The following is a 12386-nucleotide window of genomic DNA, read 5'->3' as shown; positions in this document are numbered from 1 at the left end:
GCTTAAGTTTTCTTCTTGTTAATAAATCATTTATTTTTTAAATCCTAAAGGTGTTATTGGAATTCTATGCTTTTAGGGTCAGTAGTTCTTCCTCCTCATTTTCAAAATACAACTTATTCAAAATACAAAAAAAAGATTACTTTTCAGAAAGACAGGTTTCCTGGAATCTGGCTTGTTCATGAAATATACATCTGCTGTGGTCACAACACCAGCTGTGTGGAAGTTTGCTATAATTAATTTTTAAGGAAGTTGAGATTATATACGCCCTTTTCTCCAGTTGGAAAATTTGTTGGAGACAGAAGCAAAATTTAGAAACAGCAAAGAACAAGAAGGTAAAACAAGTGCCTTCCTTTGTTTTTCCAGATATCAGCCTCACCTACCCATCTTCACACTATGTTCATTTATTTTCTCCTTCTGGATCCAATAATCCTTTGGTAATGTGTTTCAGCAACACCACAACCCATTGACTGAAAAAGCTTCACCCAACCTCACTGCTTGCAATCTCTATTTTTGTGTTATTTGAACACTCCACCAGTGAACAATTTGGCAAAATCATTGCATTAAATACAATCCTTCAGCCATCTCAGAGTTGGCATCTTGGTTAGCCACTAATATGTAGGATTAATAAAATATAGAGAGCGCAATTTTGGTAACATTTTCTCAATGAAAGTTGAAATACTCTATTGCAAAGCATTACAAATAGTGAACTTTTAATTTTTGTACAATGAATTGTCCAATTTGAGCGATTCACAATATATTTGAAATGAAAAATATAAATTATAACAAAGCATTCATTCCCACTCAGTTTAAAATGTTGAAGCTGGGGTTAATTATATACATATATACACACACCCACCCACCCAACATCAATCTGAATTGAAACCTACAATGACCAGAGTCAAACAAGAGCCACATCTTGTGTTTGCAACTCATTTTCCCAGGCAAAATTACATGAAATCTAGAAAATTAAAGCAATGAACACAAACTTTAAGGGCATTTTTAATTAAATTTTTTGCAAAGGCAAAATACTTTTAAGTAACTTAAAATAGATCTTAGTACAACAAAATACTAAGTTCTCTAATTGTCTTACAAGCAGGGCCTTAAACGAAGATGACTATTTTATTAAGAACCTTGATTTAAATGGTACAAGATGAATTATACAAACATAATAAATAGATTTCCCTCTTACACGTATGTACAACACCAGGTGACTAAGTAGCTGTGGGTAGTAGAAAACAGATCAGCTAATGAAAATTGATTTTTTTTTCCCTTCCAAATTGCCATGTGGCTTCTGTTTAATTTTTAAAAAGCAAAACTTGTAAGTTGGCTTTGTATTTTTCTTTTCAAAGGCGCTCAATTTCTTTCCTCAAATTTCACCGCTCCATGTGCAAACTTTGCCATTTCTCTCCCCTCATACTCAAGAATCATTTCAGTAATCGCATAATACTGTCTCCGTTGAAAACACAGCTAAAAGTGATGTCACTCTCGTCATTTTAAAAAGGCAAATTCCCTCAACTTGTTGTTTTAAATTCCAAAGTCTTTCACAAGATTAGAAAATCATTACATTAAATCGATGGGGATAGGAAAAGAAAATAAAACAAAACAGGCATGATGATTTCTATCAAAACCTAATATAATGGTCTGTTACAGTCAAAAGTAAAAATCGTCAATTAAAATTAAACTGAGCACTGATCTACAGTATAGTGTGATGTGCCACATTGGTGAAACGGAGAAAAATTAAAACTAGGAATCATGTCTGCAAAAGGAACACTTGATAACAGCACTATATATAAGAGCACAGTTTGGTATGTTCAGCCTCTGGGATCTGGCCGATTTTCAAAATTATCACACGTATGGTGTGAAGATAATAGTTTTGAAGAGTCCGTCTCAACTATATTGCATACCGTAATAAAATCACAGCATAAAAAACGTAAACGGAATACGTATCTAGGTTATCAAACCGAATGCAATTCAAAGTCATCTATCAACTTTGTTTTATTTTAATTTTAAAATATATCAGCCATTGTTACACCCGAAGAATGTGTTGGTCCTGGGTCAGGAAGTTATTCAATTGCTACACGAATGTGAAGGAACTTGAATTTACCAGGTCTTTCATCCCCAGCTATAAACCTCCCCCTATAAAAGAATCTTTTATTTTTTTTAAAAACTTTGAATTATTTCAGTTTCTTTGCAGTTCAAATTACAGCACTTAGCACAAAGCACAGTGACTGGGTCCTCTAAACGCTTTCTCCTCAGAAGAGTCTTGCTTGATGGTTTGTAAACCCGCTAGCTCTGCAGATGGAAATTCATCAATCAGCAAGCAGTGACTGTATTATGGTATGACTGATAGTTAAGCATATTGTTTTCTTTTTCTCGCTGTAAAATGTTAGCCATTTCAGTGGCAAGGCTTTTCCCCACGTAACGTAGTGTTGTACAACTCAGTAGCTTGGGTTCCAGTAGTTCTGTATTCTTTTCACTTGCAGGCTTCGTGCTTCAGTTTAAACGCACATTAGTCCAGTCCGATGAGCCTGTCCTTTCTCCAAAGGATCTCAATTCTTACCACTCTGCATCTCCGATGGCTTTGGAAAACACATAATCTCTCCCATTCAGGTTCATGATCCCATCCTTCAGGTGGAACTTCCACTTATTCTTACTCCGGTGGATCTAAACATACAACAAACACCATTAAGGCAGACGAACAGTGCTACAAAGGTAATATATACAGCTGCTTTGTTCTTCCAATTGTCTCACCTTCTTAGAATGCTGACTCCTGCTGGCAGAGTAATAACAACTCCCTTCCTGCAGCTCCTACCACTCACAAAAGTCTAGAAAAACAATGCTGCATGATCATCTCCAAGTTAGACACATATCTGACCTGGGACATACACTGCCTGTTGGGTCAACATTCTGGAACTTCCAACTCAGTATCATTGTTAAAGCAAAGCATCGCAACCAGCCACAGCACCACCATCCCCAGGACTGACGCTGTTCAATGACAAAGTTCACTCCTGCCTTCTCATAGCAACTAAGAATAGACAATAAATGTGCTCTGCCAGCATCACCTACATTTTGAATTCAGTTGCAAAGGGCACTGACTGCCCTCAAAATTCTCCCCATTTTCCCCTTTCAGTATATGCTCATTTGATTTGTTATATGGCAGCAAAGTTCTGACACTGGAAGGCTGGGATCAATGATTTCTGCTTATCCTGGACTTTTCCATATGCCCGTGTATGAACTTCATCATTGAATGTCAGGGAGCTATTCACCTATGGTTGGAATCACATCCAGGACTGCTCCCGACATCAGTTTGAGATTTTCACAAGCAGTTGGAAAGTCAACAAGAGCAATAACTGTTACCTATTTATCCACTTGTTAACAATAGGTCCCAGTGCACAATCAAACCGTCTCTCTGGCTAATACCAGTGAACTCAACAAAGACCAGAAAGCAAATTTGGTCCATCCTTATCTATAACTTACTACATCTTGTGTTGGAGCTAGAGGGAAGAGAACATGATATATGTGGATGCTAGGTAAGTTAGAGCAGTCACATCCTACCCCAATCCCACAACCCAGGTCCCAAAGCCTCTGTACCCGGCCCACAGACTCACTTTCACATCACGGATTCAATGAAGGATCTGCTTGTGCAATTAAAAAGTGATACTCTGCCATGTTTGAGGCTGATAGGCATGCTGACAAGCTTCTCAACGGCAAATTCAGGAGGAGTCGGTCTCTGATTGGATGAGCAATGAGTATTTTGAAGGCGTTTGGCTGCTCCTTTGTTTTCAGAGCAACATGATCACTCGCCCTCCCTGGGCTAGCTGGCCGACCCCGGGCCTAGTCGGCCTCTGGCCGCTCCCGAGCCTAGCCGGCGTCTGAACAAGCCACTGCTAACGAGAAAGAATATAACCATTTCTCCTTGACATTCAATAGCACTACCATAACTAAATCGCCCACCATCAACACAGCCGGCCAGTCTGCAACAAGTGACTCACCTCCAGACTGCCCAACGTCTATCCACTGTCTACACGTCAGAAGTGTGATGGAATACTCCACTTGCCTGGGTGAGCTCCAACAGCATTAAAACAAAACACAATCCCAGACAAAACGGCATGCTTGATTGGACCCCATCCACCACATAAAACTCTTCAGCACAGTGACAGCAGCGTGCACCACCTATAAGATAACTACAGCAATTCACCAAAGGCTCCTTTGACAGTACCTTCCAAACCCGTGATATCTACCATCTAGACAAGGGCAGTAGAAACAAGGGAACGTCACCCCCTGCAAATCCCCCCTCCAATCATACACAAGGTGGCTTGGAACTACATCACTGTTCCTTCACTTTTGAGTCAAAATCCTAGAACCCAGTCCCCAACAGCACCAACGGACTGCAGTGATTGAAGGCAGCAGCTCACCGTTCACGGAGCTGCACGGCAGCACAGTGGTTAGCACTGTTACTTCACAGCGCCAGGGACCCAAGTTCGATTCCCGGCTTGGGTCACTGCCTGTGCGGAGTCTGCACGTTCTCCCCGTGTCTGCGTGGGTTTCCTCTGGGCGCTCCGTTTCCTCCCACAAGTCCCGAAAGACGTGCTTGTTAAGTGAATTGGACATTCTGAATTCTCCCTTAGTGTACCCAAACAGGCGCCTAGGCCTAGAGTGTGGCGACTAGGGGATTTTCACAGTAACTTGGGGAAATTAAGGATAAGCAATGCCCTCGCCAGCAACACTCATATCCCAAAAATGAATTTTTTAAAAACTCAATACAGTACTATTACTGACGGACTGAACGATGGACATTTACTCACGACTTTTAAACTTTATAAAAATTTTAAAAATAAATATTAGATGTTAAGAAGGAATCCACTGCTTTATAGATCATGTATGAATTGAAGCTCAGTGGATTAAAATAGACTCAAAAATAAGACTTAAAATTGGTTTAGCTTTCAATGATTAGCTCAGTAGCTTAACACCATGTGGCAGGAATCAAGAGGGCAAACTACACATTATTTTCCAAAGAGAAGTTAAGAAAATTAGTACAATACAAAGATGATTAAGTACATGCCAAGATTTCGGACAGTCACGGAAGCTGCTAAACATGCCAACAAAAAGGATATTGTCTCTTTTTCTTCAAATACCTAAAATAAATAAATGTGCCGAATGGAATGGCATGTCAAGACTCATGACTATTCATTGAGCAAAACATCTGCCAAAATAAACCACAGGCCCTATTTTAACCATACATACTTCAGAAAAATATGTCCTTTACTTTCTTCTTTCACTATATGTTGGTTTATCGTCAGGGTACAGTGATAATCTCAATGTGAATAAAATCTGTGAAAAACAACTGCACAGATACATTTTTATTCCTTTCTGAGTTACAAAGCCAATCTGCAGAGAGGACATGCCATGCCTTAATCCATCCTTCGATTGCTCCAAAAACCAACTCAAATTGAATCTGATTCATGGTCTCCACAAGAGAGACTTACAGGTTCCAAGCTGCCAAGAACAGACATTACTCCTGTTTTATTAAATTAATTTAAATTCCACCAACTGTCATGTTGCCCCACCCACAAGACGCAAACAGCGTTGCAGGACAAATGATATTTAATATTTTTGTGCAACCGTGATTCTTAATTCAAAACTCTTATCTCTTAAAAAGTAGATTTTATTTTTCTTGAGTGTTACCTATTTGAAAATAAGTTTTGATCCTTCTTACTTTCTTGGAGCAATTAGATTTGAAATAATTGCCACCTTGTACCTAATTTTTTTAATATTCGTTTACGGGATGTGGGTGTCGCAGGTTAGGCCAGCATTTATTGCCCATCCCTAGAGCCCTTCTTCAACCACTGCAGTCCCTGAGGTGTAGTTACACCCAGAGTACTGTTAGGGAGGGAGTTCCAGGATTTTAACCCAGCAACAGTCAAGGAATGGTGATATATTTCCAAGTCAGGGTGGTGAGTAACTTGGAGGGGAACCTCCAGGTATCTGCTGCTCTTGTCCTTCTAGATGGTAGAGGTCTTGGGTTTGGAAAGCGCTGCCTAAAGAACTTTAGTCGGCTCGTGCAATGCATCCTGTAGATGGCACACACGGATGCTGTTATTTGTCGGTGTTGGAGGGACTGAATATTTGTGGAAGGGGTAACAAACATGCAGGCTGCTTTGTCCAAGGACACCTAGAAGCTTAGGAGATCTGCAGCAAAAGCCACCATCAGTGTGTAATGGAGTACGGTGGCTGCATCAAAAACAATGCACAAAACCCCTGTTCAGTTTGGCATGTACAACAAGCATGAAGTTATGAAAACTTAAAAGGGTCACAAAACCACTTTGTTCAGACTTCCGTATTAAGTGCAACTGAAGTACAGGCACCATCCATATCCAGATGTTAAGACCCTGTGTAGTTCTGTTTGTATAATGACAACTTCAGAATTCAGTGAAGCATTTTCCTCAACTGGAACCAGCAAATTGTTTGAACGGCCAGAGAAAAAAACCAAAAGAGGATAGGATTTTCCACTTGGTTAAGCTGGTTCTCAAGGCACAGCCTGCCTGAAATTGTTGGTAACCCGCATAAAAGATCACACCAAGTTTTACCACGTCACCCAGGGCAGATTCATGATCATTGCGAGTTATACTCGACTTGTTTGCAGGTTTCAAGGGGGCTCTAAAAATTACATTGATTCACTGGGCACAGGGACACTAATCAGCATTTTAAAAGCATGTGAATACCATTTTTTAAATGAATAAGAAACTGAATAGTGATCAGTTCCAGCACACAAGAGTATGAATCGATGCTGCTTTATGTGGTCCAGCCAGATATGGCAGTGAACGATTAAAAACAATTCAAGTCAGTGTCCTCGGACTTGGGGGAGAGCAGATCAGAGCTGTTCCGGGGGGACAGCCAGAGTGAAAATAAGGGTTTTACAGGGGATTGTATTGGGGACTCGGGCATCTACAATGGAGGTCTCTTTAAAATTATTTCAGGGGCATGGGTGTCACTGTCTCGGCTAGCATTTTTATTGCCCATCCCTAATTGTCCTTGACAAGATGGTGTTGAGCTGCCTTTTTGAACTCCATGTGCTGACCCAGCGAGAGTGGAGGGACGGCAATATAGTTCCAGGTCAGGATGGTGTGTGACATGGAGGAAAACCTGCAGGTGGTGGTGTTCCCCTACATCTGAAGCCTGTTGTGCATTCATAGTTTTTTTAGTATTTCCTCACAAGCAGCTTTGTAGCTGAACAGGGACACTTTAAGAGAACGATTATGAGACATCATTGGTCGTTTGAGTGGGCAAACGGCAGTCTAACATCGCAGCCTGCAGTGTTAATATCTTCTAAATAAAGCTATACGTTTTGGTTGAACTTCCAATCGATCTGGAATCCACCACACTGTCCTTGCCCTTCCAGGTGGTAAACATGATCACATGTTTAGAAGGTACGATGGATTGGACACGCTAAATTGCCCTTAATTGGAAAAATAAATTGGGTACTCTAAATTTATTTAAAAATCAGTGCAGCACTTGGGAGTTGTGGAACATTAAACCTGGTGTATAAAAGGAGGTTGAGGGCTAATTTGATCCATGAGTTTACAATGTTAAAAGGAGTTGATAGGGTAGGCATGAAGGAACTATTTCTGCCAATGGAGGAAATCAAGGACAAGTGGATATGATGTTAAAATTAAGAGCTAGGCCTTTCACAATTTCTTCCTCAATTCTGCATTCCACGATGAAGGTAAAGACGTCGGTCAAATGACCAGAATTGTAAAGTAGCTGTTGAGAAATTAAATATTTTGTGTTTTCAACCAATTAGCTTTGTTGCCAATAAGAAATTTCACAGGGGTTATTCATAAATTTCCCTGTGGGGCTGATTTAGCTCAGTGGGCTAGACAGCTGGTTTATGATGCAGAACAGAGCCAGCAGCGCGGGTTCAATTCCCGTACCAGCTGAGAATTCTGAATTCTCCCTCTGTGTACCCAAACAGGTGCCGGAATGTGCAACTAGTACACAGTAAGTTCATTGCAGTGTTAATGCAAACCGACTTGTGGCAATAAAAAGATTATCATGTAGTTGGTCAGCGCTATCGGCACTTCAGCAAATGAGTCATGACGGGAAAATATATACTTATGACCTTGCATAGGATCAGATTTACTGAACTCAAAGGCCTTTGTTTAAAAAAATCACTTTATTGTCATCCTTACCAAATTTAAGGTGTGTTATAATCTATAGTCACATGCATCCTTTCAGATGCTAATATAGTGTGTGCAAATCAAGACAATCTGATCAAATACAAAATTTAAACCGTGTGCGTTTGTTTAATGACTACCCAATTTTCCAGTTGGTTTACATTTCACACAGTTTTGTAAAAGAAAACAGAGAAGAATGCCAGGCATAACGTGCAAAAAGCTGCAACCACAAGTCAGTCAGGAGCAGACCACAAACAAGCTTAATGTAGTCAATTCTGATTTGAATCAGGCACCAGCAAACCCTGGAGCTCAGCACTTGCCTTCAAAAGCAAACCTCTCACAAATCAACAGAATAACTTTGCCGAAACCCAGAAAATGGGTAACGTTTCAAAATTCTGGATTCCACAAACCCCCAAATCAGATTTTCACTAGAACGTTAAAATAAACCAACTCCTCTCAAGTTTTGAAAAGCATGATTAATGACAGCCTGCAAGTATTTTTCATTCATTTTCTGTGAATCTCAGTGCGAGCCATCGATATTATTAGCACATAGTGACTGAAACTATAGCCTGTGATGAGTTGAAATTCTGCCTGCCAGATGTGTCTGTTTGTTTTACTTGGTATAAGTTTCTGTTTCAGGTTTCCCTGTGCTGATACAAGTGTAATAAATCAGTATAAATATAATAAATTAAACAAGACGCACAGCCCTAAATGCTCAACAGTCAAATGTAGACATCAAACTCCAAGAGGTGGAACTAACCAGTGAATATTGAACTGAAAAGACATTTATACCAAAAAACATTACTTGGGTATTGCTGAACAGAGAGACATGTTATCGAAGCTTTTCATCTTGCACTCATCAAGACAGACATAAGAATGCCAAACTTCAAAAGAAGGAACAATTTATACTGCATTGAAAAGGTGCTGATTGTTTGGTCAGTCAGCTCAGATCGGTCACGGCATTGCCGAGAAAAATACTCCTGGTAGCTATTATTCCCCCAGACCTTTGTTGAAATTAAAAAGACGCAGTGGCTGGACATGCCCATTCTTGCTTACAGAGGGGATGTGATAATGCACCACCGTGTCACACAAGTGTTCAACTAGGGAGGAATATTTTTGGTGGGGAGTCATATCAGGCACGACCCAATAAAAATGAGAAAATAGGTAGAGTGAAGCCATTCCCATTGGTGGAAGCTCGAGAACCAGTGTGCACAGATTTAAAGGTAACATGAAGGAAAACATTTTTTTGGACAGCCAGCATTTAGGATCCAAAATTCACGCCCGAGTGTGGAGGCAGGTTCAATTGAAGCATTCAAGAGGAAATCGGATTAATATCTGAAGAGAAAGAATCGTCGGACCAACACGGAAAAGGCAGGGGAATGGGATGAGCAGAATTGCTCTTGCAGAGGGCCGGCACAGTCAAAACGGGCCAAATGGCTTCCTTCTGTGCTGAAACCATTCTTTGGGTTCTATGAAAACAAAACACTCCACAAATCATACAATAGCCGCCGGTAAAATAATGTTTATACAGAACGTATAAACCAAATTAAAAAGATAAAGAGTTTTGCGCAATATCGAAGGAGGCCCATTGGCCCACCAGGCCTATGCAGGCTCTTTGAAAGAGTTATCAATTAGTCCCTCACCCTAGCTTCCCCCACACCACCCCCTTGGCGCTGCACATTTTTTCCCTTCAAGTTTATATTACATTCCCTTTTGGAAGTTACTTTTAAATCTTTCAGGCAGAGTATTCCAGATTACAAAACATCTTGTGTATAAAAATATTGGCAAAACATTTTGTGTTCAACTGAATACTTGTAATTTACATTAGATCACTGTTTTTGTATCACCACTGTACTTTGAATAACATTCAATCTTCACCGTTTCCTTATATTTTTAAAAATGTACACATTTCTAGAATTATGGCTTATCTTTGGATTTTGGGAGCAACAAAGTCAAGAGTGCACCAGATTGTTGAGATATTACTCACTGTCAGGAATGGTTTCTTCCAGGATCATTGAGCCTTTCAGGAACTAAACAGCCTTTTATTGTTTGAAGTTTCGCTTTTTCTAAGTATGAGTAAGGATACTACCAAATGTTGGCTCTGTAATTCAATGATGCAGATTGCATGCCTACTTCAGGCACTGCCAATATCCTACTCCCAACTTGGCACATCTTATGTTTCCCATACACCCCCTCAAAATGTTGTTCTCCCATCCTCATTGCCTGAGGGAACAATGAGACTAGTCGTGTCGCCCACCGCTGTTATTCACTTTCAAATATTTTGTTGTTGAATTAAGGGCAAACCCACACACCTAATATTACCATGCAAGGGATCACTTGTAAAGCGTGTTTGTAGATGTCACCTTGCTAACAGGGGACCTGGAATCTCCCTCTTCCTTTCGTAACGAGACCTGAACAGAGACCGTGGTGCTCCAGCCAGCTAACCGTTTACTTGGGATAAAATAAAGGTTCTTCACCAAGTTTCTGGTTAATCAAACTGATCTCAAGAACTTAAGGACAAAGATCAGGGGGATTAGGATAAACTTTCTACTCAGAATTGTTAGAATCTGGAATGCTCTACATGAAAAGACAGAAAAGCTGATCCGCTAAATAATTTTAAAAGGGAATTTGGACAGGTATTTGAGGATGAGGAACTTACAAGGTTGCAGACGCAAATAAAGTATGGGACCAAAGCATGACTGCTCTTCCAGGGAACCAGCACAGGCCTCCGTTGATGCTGAAAATTTCTAACATTCTGAATCTCAGTTAAGAGATCGAAAAGTCAGAATTTCCAGTCATGGGTGGAAGGCTCCAGATTGCTAGAAGCTACCACAATACTAGCCAGAGGAACACCTAGCCCACTTTCAATGTTTTATGCAGGTTAGACAAAAGACAGTGCAGAAATCATAGTGAAGCAAAGAGAAACCTCTGCAGACACAATTAAAGAGCTCTGCCTGAATGTATAGATCCTGCCCCTTTTTGAGGAAAGAGCGTGGTCAGATCTCCTCTGATCCACATGGACCTGGCTGGTAGGTAGAAAGACCCAGATTCTCTTTAAAAGGCAATGACCAGAAAACCTCAGAGGATAAGATGCGGACAAAAATGTAGGTTGGTTTTTCAATTCCCATTCATCATCATCATCATCATCAAGTGAGAAAAACAGACCACGGGCGCTATCGAACAGCCGTGTCACGCCCAATGAGGCCGTTAAATCTTACGAGAGTCCTCTGGCGGGGTTTGCGATGCTCGGTAAACCTCACGAGATCTCACGAGACGGCAAGATCCAGATATATATATTTAAATAAGCCATTTGGCCCATTTTAATATGTCGGTACCCGGGAACGAATGCCTGTGCCTAGGAGACCACGCCATGGCGCGGGGAGACCCGCTGGCTGATTCGCCGGGACAACCCCACCAGCCCCATGCTAACAAGGGGGAGCAGCACTTAGCCCAATCCCGCAGAGCAAACCCCACACAGTACGCAGCCATGCCAAGGAGATCTGTCCCATGATTCGAGGATGCCGATATGGCCAGAATGCTGGACGCGATTGAGTCCAGACGGGATTTCCTGTTTGCCAGAGGCACTGGAGGGTCAGGCACAGGGCAGCCAGTGCCATAAGATGATCAACGACCTCACTGGGCTTCACAGGCGAGCTGGCACGGGCCCCACCTGCCCCCCAACCTCCCGGAAGACAATGCGCCTGCATCGCCCGGTCCAGCACTATACCGTTCCTCAGTCCACCTATGACCAGCAGTGTTGCCCATGCCTGCAGCCCCCCCCCCCCTCATTCCCCCTGCGATGAACAAAGTATGCGGCTCACAATGCCTCTGTGCCCCCACAGGAGAAATTGGCCCAAAACAGATGGGAGAGGGCCCATGCAGGTGGTGGAGTACCGAAGAGGCCTTACCGCCCCGACGAGGAACAGGCCTTGGTAGTTTAGGGGTGGCCAAGGACAGATCGGTCACCAACATAGAGGCTGGCAAATGGCGCAGAGATGAGGATCCACAGGCCCCCACCAAGATGACCTGTCACACGTGAGTTGTTAATGCCAGGCAGAATGCTCCATCCCTTTCACTGACTACATGTTCATTCTCCCACAAGATCTCCATCCGATGGTGCCGGCCCATCACACAGTTGCTGATGCATATCAGGTGGAGGCAGGAATGTCCAAGAGTGGTCCTCGAAGAGGGCAGGATGTCTGATTATCCCAG

The 12386-nt window shown here is 41.7% G+C and overlaps 1 protein-coding gene across 1 annotated transcript in view; it reads right to left on the bottom strand.

Moving 5' to 3' along the window:
- Nucleotides 1–693: 693 nt before the first annotated feature.
- gtf2a1 (general transcription factor IIA, 1) overlaps nucleotides 694–12386 on the bottom strand; it is an 80456-nt gene continuing 68763 nt past the window's right edge. The window contains exon 10 of the mRNA XM_038773632.1: nucleotides 694–2664. Within this exon, the coding sequence (XP_038629560.1) occupies nucleotides 2557–2664 (108 nt within the window). The 3' untranslated portion in view covers nucleotides 694–2556. The remainder of the gene's footprint in view (nucleotides 2665–12386) is intronic.

The sequence above is a fragment of the Scyliorhinus canicula genome, chromosome 2 (assembly GCF_902713615.1).
Source record: "Scyliorhinus canicula chromosome 2, sScyCan1.1, whole genome shotgun sequence".
Taxonomy (NCBI): domain Eukaryota; kingdom Metazoa; phylum Chordata; class Chondrichthyes; order Carcharhiniformes; family Scyliorhinidae; genus Scyliorhinus; species Scyliorhinus canicula.
Note: the sequence above shows the minus strand (reverse complement) of the source record. Positions and strands in the feature narration are given on the sequence as shown.